Source organism: Cololabis saira, chromosome 6 (genome assembly GCF_033807715.1).
Source record: "Cololabis saira isolate AMF1-May2022 chromosome 6, fColSai1.1, whole genome shotgun sequence".
Classification (NCBI taxonomy): domain Eukaryota; kingdom Metazoa; phylum Chordata; class Actinopteri; order Beloniformes; family Belonidae; genus Cololabis; species Cololabis saira.
Window position 1 is genome coordinate 28,731,631 of NC_084592.1, and position 18,669 is coordinate 28,750,299.

Sequence of the window (18,669 nt, forward strand, 5' to 3'; positions counted from 1 at the left end):
ATGTACCACCAAAATGTCCACTATGAGTTGATGTATTATTCTATTCAAAATAAAAAACCTCACTTACTAGCACCAACTAAAAGCATTTTTTTGTCCTTATTTTAACCCCAGAGTGACTCATTACCTTAAGAAATGAATTAAATAATTGACTGTGCCACCCTGCTGAGCTTTTAACTAAGGTCTTTAAACCACACATGCATGCACACACTCACACACAAACACATACATATGCAGCGCTTGCACATATTCTGAACATAATCCATCCAGTAATCACTACCCTTTCTGGAGGACAGGCTCCATAAAACCGCACATGTTTGCATAAGGATGTACAAAGGGTTTCAGTAGCGGCTGATGCTGCAGTAAAAGTCTCAAGTTGACTGTAGGCACAAACTAATGATCTTAAGCAAGCTCAGCGCTTACCTGGCCACCAGAAAAAATGACTGGGGTGGAAGCAGGCTTTGGGCGATAAGGAATAGTGGCACCTTTTGGTGGGGACTACAAGAAAAGCAAGAGATGAAGCAGAGTCAGTCTAAAAGGCACACAACTGTGAGCACCATTTTTACCACTTTAATGTTTGTTCAATGAGTGTGTTCATTTGGCATAAAATAAAGATTTGTTACATAGTGAAAAACAACGGCCAACATGACTCATTGCAATACAAGCTGGTGACCTTGCTGCAAAAATGGAGGTTCTTTGAGAAAAGAAAAGAAAGTAAATAACTCTCTGATGCAACAACGGTGCAGCTTGTACATGTATAATGTACTTTTCCCTCTAACTGATACAAATAACCATTAGTTGTAGCCGCAGGTAGCAGGGCTACCACTGCGTCCTTCGACAATAACATGATCGGAGATTCCGATATTTGTGGTAACCGCTAATCATGTATTGCACTTGGGGTCAAATTTGACCAGTTTCACCAAAACATATTTTCCAATCAAATGTAATTTTTATTCTCAAAATAAAGCTAGAAAATGCTTTCTCCTCTTTCAAGTCTTCAAGTCTGGCTGGTGTGGTTTCGACCCAAAAGAAGATGTACCAGAGGGCACAGAAATGAATAAATGAATAACCCCAAATTTTGCTTCCCGAAAATATTACTTTGATGTACTGGTTTCCCATCAGTTATAACATTGACTACAATAAACCAAATTATTTATCAGTGATTAGATCAGAGGCAAACACCAGGATTTCTCGTTCACACTTTCAGTAGTGGTATACAACATCAGCTTACATTGGTGGAGAAAAAAAAAATCGCCTGAAGCTCAAAGTTAATAACAAGCTGTATTCATGGAAATAAAAGAAAAAGCCCTGCATGTGTGATCTGACTACATGCATCACCACTCATTATTTTCTGCTTTATCTGAGCTAGGAGCAAAGTGGCTTCAGTGAGTGGACAGGGGAGTTCCTCTTTTCAAAATTCAAAATTACTATAATGACAAACAAATTAATACCTGCTGTACTGCAGGAACAAGGCTGTTCCAGAGAGGTGCGAATCAAATTTCCTCCATCTGTATTGTGGTGTTAAAAGCCTCCACTTAGCAGTGGTATGCCTTTAATACAATATCAGACAGTTAGAAATCCATGCTTTATATCTCAAACAATATGAATTACACAAGTGAATGTTTTGTTTTGATATTTAATTGAAATAATTGTGCTAACAATATTGACATATTTTCCTTATACAATAGCAACATAATTGAAAGAACACTCCTTCTCAGTTGCTTGATAATGTGATCATTAAAGGAAACTGTTGAAAGGTGGAAAATATATTTTCAAAAAGTGTCTCACAAAACCACAGCATCGAATTTGCCTTAAAACAGTGTTCAGCTCCCGTCCCTCCTCCCCCTCTTATTTTGCTGACTGACAGCCTGTAATTAAAATAACTATGTCTTAAGCTTTTCTGTAACAAGCCAACTGAAAAAAGACCAAACTGCTGATGTAAAATATGAAGTCAATACATTATATTTATATATATGGAAACCAGAAGGCCAAGAAAGGAGAGGAGAATATTATTGTAGTAGTCTACAGAATCAGTGGGATCATCAGATGAGTAGGGGAGAGAGAGGGCAGAGATCATGTCAGTATTAGAGAACATTTAAGGGGTGATGGCTTTGACGCTTCTGAATGGAATTATGTGCCTGACTTTGAGGTAGGAATGGGGATGCTGATGTAATGATGCCAACATGGTCTGAGATGTGCAGGTTGGAGCTGGAGGTGATTAACGAAGAGTCCAGTGGAACAGTCCATTTCCAAGATGTGAGCATTGGAATGTGCTGGCAAGGTGATATGATGTGTTTAATTGAAGCAGTTAAGGAGCTCAAAAAGTTCCCTGGCAGATTTACTGGATATTGGTCATTGATATGGAAATTAAAATCACATAAAAAGCACGACCCTTTCGGACATCTCCTGCGCTGTTTAAACGTGTAATTTGGTCCGTTTTAAAATGTGAACTGTAGGAGCAGTGTTGAACAGTATAGCTAACATGCAATCAGCAAAAGGACAAAACCAGAGAAGAAGAGAAATTTGCTGTTTACATGCAGTGATGTATTTAATCAGGGGTCACCAACCCTGGTCCTCGAGGGCCGGTGTCCCTGCAGGTTTTAGATGTTTCCCTGCTTCATTGCACCATGATACAAGTGACTGTGTCATCAACAGAAGTATCATGACTTTGATGACAAGCTGGTGACGATGATTAATTAGAATCAGGTGTGTTAAAGCAGGGAAACATCTAAAACATGCAGGACACCGGCCCTCGAGGACCAGGGTTGGTGACCCCTGTATTTAATGGTCAAACAGACCGCCACCATCTACTACACTGCTTCTTTTTACGTGTCTTTCTAAGAGCGTGCATTATCTTGCTCTCTTCCACCATCGCTATGTTTGCTGAAGCTGCTTCTTCTTCGTCTTACTCTTCTTCTGGGGTTTTCGGGTGGTTGCAAAAAACTTTGAGTCTGAAACTGAGATCAAAACCTGGAAATGAATTCAGCACTGCTCACTAGTGGATAAATGGACTTTATAAGCAAGGCTATGTGAAAGACTTTTGGAAATATGAGGGCAGTGACGTTTGACAGCGCTTGAAATGGACATGTCCATTTACGTACAGTACGTGAGGGAGCATAAAAGAGCAGTGTTTCCCAACCCTGGTCCTTGGGTGTACAGACCTTGATGACAAGCTAATGAGGACCATCAATTACAATCAGGTGTGTCGATGCAGGGACACATCTAAAACATGCAGGACACTGTGCCCCGAGGACCATGGTTGGGAAACACTGTTTTAGGTGTAGTAGGTGTAGTAACTTTCATGTCCCTCCTGTAGGTGCCAGGGACACCACCTCCACAGCCTTCAGGGGAAGGTTTTTTTAGCAAAGTTTAAGGCTTGAGGTGGGATTTTTCAGGGGTTTGTGCTTCAGTAATGCAGAGAATGGCTTTTTCATATGAATTTGCAGAAATATTACCCATTATTTTACTATTATAACCAAGATGACACCAATTGCATAAGGCAAAAGGCATGAGAAACCCATAAGACTGATGACACTGATTCTAAATAATTCTGTATGACTTCAAAACTAACCTGATGAATGATGTCAAAGTGGAATGATGTCAGGACACCCCCCCACCAGACATCAGACAAATGTGTCTAAACTGACACAGTGTTGTAAAGAGGAATGGTCAAATATTTATCGAGAATAAAGCTGAAGAACTGTGCATGCTGCTAAAGCGTCCCCCAAGTGGTTTTAGTGTAAACATCTAAATATCTTGGAATGGTCTCCTGAAAACAAAAACCTAAACCCAATTAGTATGAATTACAGATTGCTTACTACCTGCAAAAACCATTCAGCTTGAAGGAGATGGAGCAATTCTGTCTTCAGTCATGGGCAGTGCCAACATGTGCCAAATATATTGAGAGAACCTCCCAATGAAACCTTTGGCTTCATTTTTATTTTTGAGAGGGGTTAATGTGTGCTCAACTTGTCAGACAAAATAAGATAAAATGTCTAGAGAGTGAATACATTTCATGGCACCATATTCATCCTATCATATCATCACATCACATTTAGCAGATGCTTTTATGCAAAGTGACTTACAATTGAACAACTGAATTGAACACACTGTGACTTCTTAAGTAGTGCTTTCTGATATTCTGATATGCAAAGACCCAGAGATAGGCTCAGTCTGCTGAATATGGACTTTCTTTGTGAAAAAAAACCTGTATAATTAGAACTAAGAAAAAAAACAAGGGTTGTTTCCGTAAAAGTATGCATACTTTACCTCCAGCATGACTACACAAATTTGTTTAACACACTGGATGATGGCTTCTGGGGTCCCAGAGATTGTCACTGCGCGCTCCGTGGAGTTGGGAAGCATGTCCCCCGCCACCTGAACCTGAGCCCCTGTCGACTGGAGAGGAATAAGTGACTGTGAGGGCCGAGGCCATGTTGACAGGTTTCATCTGTAACACATTCTGTACAGGATGTGCAGTGCAGTGCTCTCGGAAGCAAAGATGCTAATATTGAATGGAAACTGAAACATGCTCATCAGTCTTGTCAAATGAGTCCCCAAGGTTCAGGGTGTATACTGTATAAGCTCCAACACATGTTTTAATGCCAGAAAAGAGCAAAACAGTACTTAAGGTGTTTACACATTCCTCACTTGTGAATGAAGCATGGTCTCCAGGGGTAACAATATATTGCTAAATTGTGGTAATGTCATTCCATAACATTCCTACGTAGCAATATGTTCTATTTTAGTCTCCCCTTTGTTGACTGTATCTGCCGCAGTGAGGTACTTTCCACTTTATAACGCTTGAGTTCATCTAATAAGTGAACTTGAGTCGTTTCTGCCAACATTAACAGCCAGTTTGCTTTGACAGAAATATTAGGAAAATGTACATATGTCATATATAATAAATCATATACCATATATTCCTGACAAAGAAGAAAACATTTAATCTATTACAAATATTGACCTGGAACGTTTACCACATATTTTCCATGTGTATTGTATAAGGAAACAATCTACTGATGGCAACAAGAAAAATACAACTCCTCTTTTATTTTTACTTTATGATTTATAGGACATCCATGCAAATTCTTCATGTACCTCTCTCATTTCTTTGATTTTGGAACCTCCTTTCCCTATGAGGGAGCCACACTGGCTGGCTGGCACAACAAGCCTTAAGGTGACAGGGGGCTTGCTGGTTGCTGGGCTGTTACTCATGGAATTGATTATGTCCTGGAAGAGAGCAACACATATTTCATTCTGCTGTAGTAATGTGACCCCAAACATTCATGATGTTTAATTAACCATCCATATAAATCAATTAAAAGCACACAATCTAGTACAAATGACCTGGAAAACAACATTTTTTTCATTCTTTCAGCGTTTCCCATCATCTCCACTTGCTGGAGGAGCACTTCTTCTTGGGTACAGTATTTGTGGAAGAAACTAGTTTATTGAAGAGCCAAATTTCACACGGATCACTTCAGTCCGTCTCATCTTATAAGCTTCAGTCACAGTATTCAGAAAGTATCAGTAAGATGTGAGACGTCAAAGACAAATTCAGGGGGGAAAAGAAAGGAAACTGAATTCCCCCTGCACTGTGAAGTGCCTCATGCCTCATTTGCATATTTACTGTAAAGATGTGCTCTTTGAGAGGAGTCTGGGCAACTCTGTGTGTGTGTGTGTGCTCTGTGCTTTTGTCAGTTTAATATGCAGATAGGTGTGTGCCACAGCCGTGCGGTCATTGGTGGGAAGGTTCCATGCCCTGGGAGGTGATTGGCTGAAACCGACAACCACCGGATACATAAGGAGCCAAGATGGCGGCCACCAGCGGGCTGCAGGCACTCTCATCCTCCTACCCCAACCGGCCACACCTTTTGCTTAAAACCTTGTGCATGTTTTGTACTTAGTTAATTTTGAGTAGTAATGGTGGGTTTTGTTAACCTTGTTTTCTCCTGTTTATTTAGTTAGGGTGGTAAGTGTCATTTGTTTCTTTTGTTTGTCAGGTCAGTTACTTACTCTAAGACAGGATCCTTTTGTTATGTTGGCCTTAGTCCAAGTAGCTCAGTCTCAGTTACTTTTCAATATAGTTATATGTTCATTTACTTATTTATGTAAATAAATCACTTTGTTTATATTGAAACTAAATCTTGTTTGTGGCGACTTGGGGAAGATGTGTTGTCTGGTCAAATGTGTTAATGTCAGTCATGGCCAGGTTTAGTGTTTTATGTCATGTCTGTGTTCATTTCATGTTTAGTCCTTGTGGTATTGTGTGCTTATGTCCAGTCTCATCATGCACTTCCTGTTTTATTTTGAACTCACCTTTTCCCTCTCGTTTCAGATCCTGACTTCCCCCCTTTGCGTGACTTTTCCTCCACTGTGATTGTCAACCCCGCCCCTGATTGGTTCCACCTATATTCCCCTACCTCATGTATAAATAGTCGGTGTCTCCCCTTGTTGCCAGTTTGTTGCCTCATGTCGAGTATAGTCAAGTGTCGTCACGTCGCCATATTTTACTAAAAGTTTGTGATAGATTGATCCTCCCAGAGAGCGCTTCTTGTTCAGCCTTTGATTTTCCTCGTGTTTTCTGTTATTACCCTTTTGCTCCGGTTTTTTGAATAAATACTCTTTTGTTCCTGGAGTCATGCATTTTGAGTCAAAACCCTTACAAGATGGGGCCTTCTCATGTTGTGTCCTAGGCACCCCAGACTGGGGCATAACAGCCAGATGTTTCTGTTATTATTTTTTAGATATTATTAGAATGAAAAGATAATAAAGCTTTTATTTCAATTGTGCCTTAATTGACGCAAAATACCCCCACAGTGAGAGAAGGTAAACTAACTTTCAAGTGCCAGGATACAAAAACTTAACTGTGAAGACGAAACACACCTCTTCAAATTTGTAGGCGATCATGGCAAAAGCCTTAAAGATGGTGTCTGTTGGTCCGGTGATTGTGACGATCCTCTCTGGACAGTTGCCTTCTGAGATATTGATCCGTGCTCCACTCTGGGAAAACAGCACGTGCATTGTTGATGGGATCTTTACAGGCCTACGTGAGACTTTCTTCTCAGAATGAATCTTGAAAAAATTTCAATAATGTGTCTGCCTATAATAAACCTGATACCACATGGGAATAACTATTTTCCATTACAGTGGCACTCAATGCAAGCTGATTGTATTGCTTATTGACATGTTTTTAGGTTTACATGTTTTTCTTATTTATCGATATAAATGATTATTTTTCTATAGAAACTCACCTCTTCTCGCATTTTTTTCACAGTTTCTCCTTTCTGGAAAAAAGTGAACCAATAATAACAAAACATGAGTATAATTAGGCACCGTAAGTGTTTTGCTGCATGTTTGAGAAGAAGAGCGAATCAGCAAACAACATACCTTACCGATTATACTTCCAACCTCCTGCAATAGAAAAAAGATATTTCTCAACACATTTTATCAAAGTCTTGCAAAAACTACAGTGGCATGGAAAAATATAAACCAGTTTTCTCGATTCAGTTGGCAGATAATGTGATCTGATCTTCTTCAAAGTCATAATAGCAGATAAACACAAGGTGCCTAAGCTGATACCTCACAGTTACAATTCAACGGTCTCAGAGTCCCACATCTGAGCTCTGAAAATGAAATGAGGTTGGAGGTGTGGTTTAGAGTTACTGACAAAAGATGCTCAAACATTCTAAGTTTGCTTCTTATAAGAAGCTTATGTGAAGCTCATATAAAGGTCTCTGAGGACAAACAGTCAAAAGTATTTGAACTGTGCAAAACTGTAAAGTGAAGCATGATAATCTGAAAGGCTTTTTAGGCATCCATCCGTCCAGGGTAAGAAGGTTTTGTAGGGTGGTTACTCTTCGTAGTAGTGGACCCTCAGCCAAGATGATCTCAAAAGCACAATGAAGAACCCATAAGTAACAGCTTATCGATTGAGGAGATCAGTGAAACTGGAAAACGTCTCTGTTTATTAATCTGTGATATGAAAGTCATTCAACAGGCAGATTGTCCATGGTAGGACACCATGGAGGAACCTGTTGTTCTCCAAAATGTTTTGCTGTACACCTAAAGATCATCAAGTACCTTGGGAGACTGCAATGTGAAAGGTGTTTTTTTTCCTAGACTGAGTGTTAGGAAAAATACTTAGTACTATGCATAGCTTACATACCTACTGTGAAGAATGGTGGAGGAAGTATCATGGATGTGGTTTCCGGCTTCAAGGCCTGGAACAATTGCTCCCAATTGAAGGGAACATTAGCACCCAAGTTGAGCGATGCAGCTAGATAATGATCCTAAGCTGTGGTTTAAATTTCAAGATACTGAAAGTGCTTGCTTGAAGTCATTGATGCAAAAGTCTGCTACCTGATTAAGTCCAAGGGTTCACTTACTTTTTCTTCTACAACTGTACATTTTAAATGGATGTGTTGAATAACGCCATGAGACATGTCCGTGTCTTATCACCCCTGGCACATTATGATGCCTATGATCATGACAAAGATGAAGATCAGATAACATTTTATAGCAAATTAAAACAAAAAGACCCCAAATGTTTAGTTCCAATGGGTCCTCAGACTTTCTCTTGCCATGTTTTTTCTGAACAAGGTACAGAATGCACAGGGGTGTACCAAGTATATACATGGATGTGTAGCAGTGTTCAAGGCCTCAATTTAATATGCCTATGATAATTCTTGGTGAGCTCGGTTTTGAATAATGTAGGAGTGGCATAAAGCAGGGTCGTGTACTTCTTTGAACATAGATGTACATTTACCAAGCTAAAAGTAAAGTTTTCCCTAACAATCTTCAAATCCTACAAGAGGTGTGAGTGTGAGTGTGAGTGTGAGTGTGTCTGGTTGTCTGTACCCCTGCCTCTCGCCTGAAATTAGCTGGGATAGGCTCCAGTAGACCCCCATGACCCTGTAAAGGATAAAGTGGGTATAGAAAATGGATGGATGTTTCAAGAGGAAACCCAGATCCTGCATTGATGGAAAGGTTTTTGATATTAGGAGAGAACTATCTTGTAATTACAAGGGTATATTAACGCTGCAAGCAGCGTTGGTCGGGCCCTAGCACCTATGGCCACCACCCCCCAGGTGCAACCACATTCTTGATCAATATTGCCATAAAGTACATTTGGTGTTCCCATCAAAATCATCCATTTATTATGATAACATAACATATGTATATATATATATATATATATATATATATATATATATATATATTAGGGCTGTCAAACGATACATTTTTTTAATCGCGATTAATCGCATGTTGTCCATAGTTAACTCGCGATTAATCGCATATTAATCGCACATTTATTCACACATTTTTTGCTGTTCTAAATTACCTTTAGGTATTTTTTAAATGTTTTTAATACTATTAACAACATGAGAAAGGGCAAATATGCTTGCTTTATACCAATATTTATTCAACTTTCATAAGCTTTTGACCTGAATGTAACATTCCTTCATAAATACAAACACAATGTAGTCCCCAACATTACACTTGTAAAGACTAACTTAAGATTCCTTGTTTTTTTAAGCAGCTCAATGTAAAACAATGAACCAGCATCACAAACATTGTACAAGAAGTGCGGCGCGCGCTCTCTGCATCGGTCGTGTGTTTGGCTGCAAGTGATATTTTGAGACTTGACGTACTTCGATGGTAATTCATTTCAAATAGACAGTCTAGCAAATAACTTTAGTCTTGTCCAGAGAACCATCTGGCATCTTTTTGAAAGTGAACTAGCCTTTGAAAAGTCCCTTTTCATTCTCCATCTTTCAGTTCACCATACTTTTCCTCAAACTACGAGTGCCGTCGAGCGCCAGAAATTATATAATGCGCTTTTTTTTTTATCCTGCACATTAATCGTGCGTTAAAAAAATTGTCGGCATTAAGAGGATGTTAAGTTAACGCGTTAACTTTAACAGCCCTAATATATATATATATATATATATATATATATATATATATATCTCAGTGCCCCCCCACCCCCACCCTCCCAGCAGTCTGAACAGAGATGCCCAGACTTCCCTGACCCCAGACACTTCCTCCAGCTCTTCCAGGGGGATTCCGAGGCTTCCCCAGTCCAGCAGAGAGACATATGGCGCTTTTGCACTAGTACGTACTTTGATCGTCTCGGCTCTAGCCGAGTAGGTTCTAGTGGAAGAGCGCCAATAGTCTCTCCAGCGTGTCCTGGGTCTTCCCCGGGGTCTCCTCCCAGTGGGACACGCCTGGAAAACCTCTCTAGGGAGGCGTATCTGGGTCATCCGATACAGATGCCTAAGCAACCTCAGCTGACTCCTCTTGATGTGAAGGAGCAGTTCTGTACTCCATGCTCCTCCCGAGCAGCTGGGCTTCTCACCCTATCTCTAAAGCATCGCCCAGCCACCCTGTGGCGGAAACTTATCTCGGCCACTTGTATCGGCGATCTTGTCCTTTCTGTCACTACCCAAAGTTCATGACCATAGGTGAGGGTGGGAGTGTAGAGTGACTGGTAAATCGAGAGCTTTGTCTTTCCACTCAGCTCCTTCTTCACCACGACGGTCCGGTACACCGACCGCACAACTAAGGACGCTGCACCAGATTAAACAATCCATCTGTCAATCTGGCGCTCCATCTTTCCCTCATTCATGAATGCAACTCAATACTGTTTTATTGGCAGATAAAAGCATAACCCTATATGTCACCTGATGCCTTTGTAAGAGGCTACAGGAGGGCAAGGATGCCTGACTTCAATAAAAAGAGATGAGAGGGCATGAATGCCTTTTGGAATGTGTTTTTTTTGTATACCAGATAAATGCAGATCAAGAAAAATCTTTCACGGAACAACAGAAAGAAATCTCTGAAGTAATCTCCAAGGGCTCAACAAGTCAACTGATTGGCTTGTTGAACGACAAACCTGTTGAGAGTAAGTATCTTGTGCATCCCATACATTGGATACAACTAATTAATGCTGCATCCTATTTCCTGTTGAAACTAATTAGAAACATCTGTTGTAATCATTATGGTCACTAGCTATGTTGTGTTGCACCTGCTTACTTTTCCATGCATGAGGAGGCGAATGGTGAGCGTGACATTGAGCCCGCCCTCTGACTGGACTTTGGCGGACTCCATGCTCAGCGAGGTAAGAGTGGTCCTGTGATGGGATGTCCTCAGAGGGAGAAGGAGTATGGTGGTTTTCCAGCCAGCCAGTCACCTGCAAAAAACAAACAAACAAAAAAAACCCACATGATCACACACAAGAGGACCAACTTTCACAACCAATCAATTATGACAGCTTTTCGTTTTGTGGGCTGATTGGTATTAGGAGACAATCCAGAATACTATTTAATGCTAATAAAAGAAGCATTCTAAAGAAGGGAAAAAGAAAAGAAAATGTCTAGACATCTCCAAAGCTGTGTCTGACATTTACGTGAATTCCAATATACCTATGTTGTGATACAGAAACAGACTGAATTTGATCTTTTCAACATTCCCATTTGCCTGTATTCCCTTGAGCACTAATTTTGTTCTGTAATTCTTTTTTTTTATCATTTTGCACAGAAGGCATGTTGCAAATGTTAGTTTCAGATGCCTGTGCTACCTGATGTGCATGTGCTACCCATTTTGTTAACTTCCTGCCATAGGTTACGTTACCTATTCCCTGTTTTTTACTGTTATTGGTGGCTTGCTTGCCTTCAGGTTACAATTTCAACTCAGACATACTACTTTAATGAAGCTTAGTCTTGTTTCTGTACTCAGACAAAAGGAGTATCTATCTATCTATCTATCTATCTATCTATCTATCTATCTATCTATCTATCTATCTATCTATCTATCTATCTATCTATCTATCTATCTATCTATCTATCTATCTATCTATCTATCTATCTATCTATCTATCTATCTATCGACCATCATGTTTAACAACATACTTTTAGCACCATGATCTGTGTTTCACAGCAGCCCCAGCAGAGAGTCAGTCTTCTTTATGAGTCTGTTCTTTTCTTTTTTTTTTGACTAAGTGGCTCTGATACTCTGATACTATTTCAAAAAAGCATATATTTTCTTAAGGTGGGCAAAAGCGACATATTGTATGTCGTGAAAAAAGCTCCCAACTCAGATAAGCATCTGAACTCTTTTCACACATGAATTTGCTTCTGGCTGTAAACACATTCATGTTGGTCTACTTAAAACATTATGTCCCAGCTTTCCTGCACCTTTCATTGTGATTTGGAGAAACGAGCTTCCTTTTTGAGTTCTCAGTTTTGTTTACTGACTTTTATTTGCTTGCCAATATTTTTTTTTAAATGAATTGCCATTATATTCTTCTTCCCTTTTACAATATTACAACACATTTTCTGACCCGCCCACCCGTGTCCTTGTTGGCTTTATAGAAAACAAAATTACTATTCACGCACTATTCATTTGCACTTCTTCATACCAGAAAAAATATATCAGACCAGTCAATCAGAAATCTCCATTTCGATACAAATAACTATCAGAATGAACTTTAAGACCATTTTCTTTGTATAAAGGGCTCTTATTTGGTTGGCATCATAAAATATGTTTCTCAGTCCATAAAATAATCCAAAGTCATGGTGGAGCGGTGCTTATTTGAGGTTTAGCGAGGCAACATTTACAGAGAGTGTTCCAGTAGTTCTCCAGTCCTGGTAGCATTAGCAGACATTCTCCCACACTCCACTAGCAGACATTCTCCCCCCTCCTCCCATTTACCCCAAAAGCAGGTTGTAATTTGTCATCTTCAATCAGTCAGCCTAGTTAAGCCCTCATCCTAAATTAAAATGAATTGGTGTTGCCTCATTGCATTGTTCCCCTGCCACCTAGCATTAGCTTAGAGAGCTAACGCAGCTTTTCGGTATTGTTTACAGGTGATTATCAATGGCAGGCCTCCCTTTTCTTTTGTCGGGTGACACATTTCGATAAAAGGACCTCGTTCGTGTTCTGCATGGTCTACTTTATCCCTCATTTTGCACATACATTGATCTACCGGTTCTTACATCATCATTACATGCATAGCTGGCATTACAGTGCAAGTAAGATTAGCAATTTAATGTTTTAGGTGAGTGAGCCATAATAGAAGATAGTAGGAGAAATATACAATATTTATAAGACTCCAGCTAGGAACAAGGGAAGCATGCAAAACCTTTGATCCATGTCACAAGTCATGACCCTGTAGCTTTATTAACCATGATTGAAATTAATACGAAAAGACATCCCATCCATTTAGGGTGATTCACTGGAAAACTTTACATTTATGTCTGGTCTGTTTCCTCCTCTGAAGATGCTACGCTGTAAGTAATCGGGGGTAAAGAGGGCCCTGACAAAGATATTTACTACGTGAGAATTGTGATCAATGGTCACAGACATTAACAAAAAGGAACATTGTGGCATCATCTGTAATAATTCAGAAAGCTTTTACCTTTTCCGATGCTCCGATCTAGTGACCACCCCCTCAACTATTCACAAAACAAAAATCTGAGCATGCTGTTGGTCAAATCAGGAAGTCACGAGGTTGATGAATCACGATACATGACGTCTTATTTGACGTCTGATCGATAAATATAGACAAATTTGGACAAGTGTTAAAACCACTCTGGCCTTTTGTCATGTTTTGAAAGTCACATGAGCAAATGTTTTCCTTTAGTGGGCATAAGATATGACAAGTGCCCCAGATTATGGCAGCCCCGGGGTCTTGGAGGGGAAAGTGGGGTGTGGTCGGGGATATGAGTGGCATGTCACCAAAGCCTGCTAAAGGCTAAAGGCTACTGACTGATGGCTTCCAAAATGGTCTCATGTGCTTTTATCCTTCGTGATATCAATATTTTGGATGGATTTAACCACACACCCCACTCAGTCGAGGACACAATCAAACACACTGACTACATGGACAACAATTATCTGATTATTGACCTTAATCTAATAAAGACAATTTTCAGATTAAGCATTTACATCGTTTGGTTTAAGAATATTCACTTCATAACCCAGATTTACAGATTAAAGAGCAAAATCTGATCAATCACTACTTGGTGCCAGTTCCACTTATTAGTACGACTTTGTTTACTTGTTATTTTGTGAAGTTGCCTTAAAATATCAGAAGTCGTCAGTTGTGGGGTTTTGGATTTGCTTTTGGAGTTGTAGCTTGTTTTGGGTTTGGTCGTATATGCTGCCTCTCCTCTCTCTGCGTGGCATCAACCTGGCGTGATTATTCTCATTCACTCCTGCCAGTGCACAAACGTGACACACGTTCATGTTACTGACTACTGTCTTCATTAACAATCACACTAAACAAAGCAAATTAACAAAGTTTTTTTGTTGGGTTTTTTGTTTATTTTTCTTAAGATCTGAAGACCCTGATTACTGCAACTTATGTTCACTGTTCCCTCCAAAAAAAATTTAATAATACAGAAAACGGGTACACGGGCATAATGGCACCGGAATGTTTTGCGCCGGATCGTACTAAAGCTTCAAGTACAGCTTCTTATGTTCAACGTTGTACTTGAATGAATGCCAGTAGATAAAATCTTTATAGCAACAGATTCCTGTGCTGTCAGTTTGGAATTTTTCTACAATCCCGCAAAGATCTTGACAGTACTGGATGAAGGTACGAAGTAAACATCCATGAGTAAGAGCTCTAAAACTGGAATGTACAGATTTTCAGATTTTTAGGGAAGAACAAAAAACTGAAAATTGTCAAGCAACTCTAGACTGATTCAGTTTAATGTGCAGTTACAACTACCTCTCTGAGGTTTATTAACACACATCTGAATGCTTCTAGACCAGCAATCTGTCAAAACATTTGAGTTTATGGATGTCTGTAGAGACTCCCGATGTTAAAATTCATTAAAGGCAAAACTTGGCTGCAACTTAAAGCACGTTGTTCTTTTTGACTTCATTTTTGTTAGATAAATAAGGACATGGGGAAAACATGTTAAATGTTGTTTGTTGTATGTGGCTAATACTAAGACCTAGTATAAGTGTCATATAAAATTGTTTGGTAAGATGTGATCTGACTTGCTGAGGTTTCCACAGAACTATTGGATTCAGTTTAACTCAGATCGACCATCCTGACCCGTTCCACAAAACACTGTCTCAACTTCCTCAATTCAATTACTCACTGCGATCAAAATCCTGCATCCTCAGAAAGTTCATTGTTCATTTCTTTTGTTTCTTCAGCTCAGCAAGTACAGCAGAACACATTTTCCCTTTCCATTTGTGTTGGTGTTTGTGTTGGCTGGGCCTTACCATTGTGGGGCTTTAGATTCCACTAAATACATAACGTTATTAATCTCATGAATAAACATGAAGAATGCTGCAGCAGCTCCATTGCTCAGATAGTCCTTTTTTGCCTGAAGACGTACAAAACACGAAGTATTGTTTAATTTCGTTTCCTCAGTTCCTCAGCTCCACTTTTTTCCTGAGTTTTGAGATCAGCTGAGCACACACTTTCTAGAGACATTGAACTTTTCTTTTTCTTTTGGTGCACTCAGACCACAAACCATCTTCATATCCATTTTCACGTTTTCACACCTCCATCTTGCATCCAAATGATAAGTGCCTTGTCTATATAGTAACTGACTTTCATGACTCTTTGGGGGCATAATCCCTGGAAAAAAACAGTTTTATGATTATGGATGGGCATCAACAGCCAGTATGCCAAGCATGATATTCGTGGATCCCCATGCAACACATACCAGTCTAACGTGGACATTTTTTGTAGCTGTGCGAGAAAAAACGGGAGGGATGAAAGGAAAGGAAGATGAGCTGCACTCTGGCCTTTTGTTTAATTAAAAACAGAGCGCAGCATGGGTTCCACAGCTGTATTATTTGATCCAAAGTCTGATTTACTTGTTCCTAGCCTCACACCCATAAGCAATTATATCCAGTTAAAAGATTTGATAAGAAATTATAATGCAGTCCAGATACAAGTAAAATTAATCTTTCAGTGAGCGGAAATACGCTTGTTAATTATTGAATGTAAACAATGTTAACATGCATGAGAGATCATGCAGCCGTTACACTGAACTACACGTCTTGACTGTGTTTCTTAAAAGCAGCAGCATCTGATAAACAGCTATAGCATTTCAAACACCCTTTACCCAGAGATGGGGACTCAAGCCTCCAACGTGGACTGCAGTCACACACAAGTCTCACACACCAGCCGCTTGAGCCTTGGATTCAAAAGACTTGAACAGTCATAGGGCAGGACTTGTGCAACTTGGACTCTTGAGGCCCTATGTCCCCCATGTTTTAAATGTTTCCCTGCTTCAACATGCTCTGATACAAAAGACTGTGTCATTAACAGACTTGTGCGGACCTTGATGACAAACTTATGATGATTCATTACTTTGAAACAGGTGTGTTATGCAAGGAGACATCTAAAACATGCAGGCCATTGGGCCTCAAGGACTGGAGTTGAAGAGCCCTGCCGTAGTGGGCTATATGATTTTACCCACATTTTCCTGTCAGAATGTCATTCTCATCCCTGTCATTATATGTAACTTTGCACATGCGTGCACTGTGAACACAATAGCAACAATGTCCATGTGACTGCAGTGCTTGTTGTATGAAAGTGTGCATGACATAGTTTTCCATTATCTGAAGTGATCTAAAGTGGTGCCACAATGAATACTTAACTCATTATAATCATGTCCTCCAAAAAAGAGATGTGTTACAGGTGGGGGGGTTGTATTTCTATGCAAAATAAACACTGTGTTCAAAGACTTTGCTTTAAGACTTCAACTAATTACAGCATAGGGTGGAGATTAACCTGATTGGACAGATTCTACAAACTAAATGATAGCTTCTGACTATGTGTCATGTCACTGGCCCAGGCCATGGGAAACAGCAATTTTACCAATAAAATGTGAAGATACACAGTATGGGGGCGAATATACTTGCGTACAGGTACGCATCATGGCCGCCACGCGTATCCTGCGTCGATGTGCACATTCTCCAAAAGACACTGAACGTGTACGCGACCTGCAGTTCTCGCTCTGCCCGCGAGTGGCGCTGGTCCAGGTCCGAGCACCAGTTGACACAAGTGACTCACGCGGAGGTCGGAAACTTGCGGACTGTTTTGAAGAGAGCCTGAGCCGGTGTTATCCTCACATTTATGATGTGACATCGCTGCTGCACAGTGACAAACATGCGTGTCAAAACAGCGAGCGGCAGATCAACACAGTCCTGGTGCAGATAGAGTCGTGCTCGTTATGTCCGTGCTCGACGGAACAATCAGTGGTTGATGATGCTGGTGGGCTGTTTTGTCTCCCGACGGCTCTGGTTGAACGGCCTGACAAACCATCTCCGATCGCGCTGTTTTCTTTACCGAGATCACAAGAAAAGCAGTGCAGTGATCTCCTCTTCATCCAGAGTTGCTGTCTTCTTTATTTATCTTTGTTCCACCAGCTGATTATTATACTACTACCAAATATTTTATTACTTTTCTAACTCTGCAGTATGCTCTGCTTACTGCCCCCAATCGGTCACCGCCAGTACGACGTGCTCTTCTCGCATACTATGCGATTGACGTTGCAGTTGGTTGTGAACACGAACAGACCCGAACTGACACAAACTGACACAAACTGACACGAACGCAGGCATCAAGTATGTCCGCCCTTATGTGAACTCTGAACTCGTTTTAAAATTCTCTGAATTGCTCTTTTGACGCAGTTATTTATTTTTTTTGTATCATTGTTTGTATCATATTTATCTGAGGAATGAGTGTGGGAAATCTAGCCGGATGGTCCGCTGGGCAAAGGCTGGTCCTCAATTTTACATATCCACTCCATTTTATTTGTGTCAAATATATTATTTTTATTCATTCACCTAATTATTTAAATGAATGATAAAATGCATACATTTCATCTCACTAAAGACTTATTTGAAGTGTGTTAGTTTACTGTGGAAAATGAAAAATTAAAATGAATTTGGCTAGAAAAGTTTACATGGTGGAAATGTGAGATTTCAGTAGTTTGAGCTGTTTGTAGGAGTGGTTATTAAATTAAACGTGTTAGTGTTTGGTCAATCTATGCGTGTGGTGCATGCAGTATTCTCCATTCTACAGTCAGGGAGAGAGGGAGAAGACAGTGTTTCCCTGACAGTGCTACGACAGAGTGCCAGTATCTGCTGACTTAGTCCTATCAGTCCAAAGCAGCGCTCTGCAGAGACAGTCAGCTTAAAGTTATTTACTTTTCTCTGAGGATGAATCTACAAAGCTTTGCAGCAAGTATTAAATTGTCAAAACACACATGTGCATGCTCAGGCACTTACAGACATGCTCAAAGGATTGAAATTCAAACAGACAGACGGACGGGCTTATAGATCAATGCAGAGGAACCTGAAAGAAAATGTCTGAACTTTTATTACTTTTTTCCCTCTTCCCTTTTAAGAAATTTGTAGCTGGTCAGTGTTGGTGACAGTGACACATGAAGGTTCCACCGTAACAAAAAGCAATCTGATTTTAGACTTTTTAGTGTCGCTGTGTTCCACCAACGGCTGAGTTTGGTTTGTATTTAGGTCCCATCTGATTCTTTTGAAGATTGATTTGACATATTCTATCTATCTATAATTATGGTCTTTTTTTGAGGGGGGGGGGGGTAATGAGCGTGGCACCAAAGTCTTAGAAACTCATGTTTGGCATCATAGAGTTGAACGGCTATGTGCACTCTA

The 18,669-nt window shown here is 40.0% G+C and overlaps 1 protein-coding gene across 9 annotated transcripts in view; it reads right to left on the minus strand.

Moving 5' to 3' along the window:
- LOC133446106 (poly(rC)-binding protein 3) overlaps positions 1–18,669 on the minus strand; it is a 121,237-nt gene that overhangs the window by 21,238 nt on the left and 81,330 nt on the right. For 6 of the 9 annotated variants that reach the window (XM_061723899.1, XM_061723898.1, XM_061723897.1 and 3 more), the window contains 7 exons: positions 11,038–11,194; positions 7,390–7,413; positions 7,254–7,286; positions 6,886–7,002; positions 5,098–5,229; positions 4,267–4,395; positions 421–495 (listed from right to left, as the gene is read on the minus strand). In XM_061723899.1, the coding sequence (XP_061579883.1) occupies positions 421–495; positions 4,267–4,395; positions 5,098–5,229; positions 6,886–7,002; positions 7,254–7,286; positions 7,390–7,413; positions 11,038–11,112 (585 nt within the window). In that variant the 5' untranslated portion in view covers positions 11,113–11,194. Of the gene's footprint in view, positions 1–420; positions 496–4,266; positions 4,396–5,097; positions 5,230–6,885; positions 7,003–7,253; positions 7,287–7,389; positions 7,414–11,037; positions 11,195–13,420; positions 13,496–18,669 lie in introns of those variants that run through there. The other 3 variants (XM_061723896.1, XM_061723901.1, XM_061723900.1) reach the window with 3 other exon arrangements.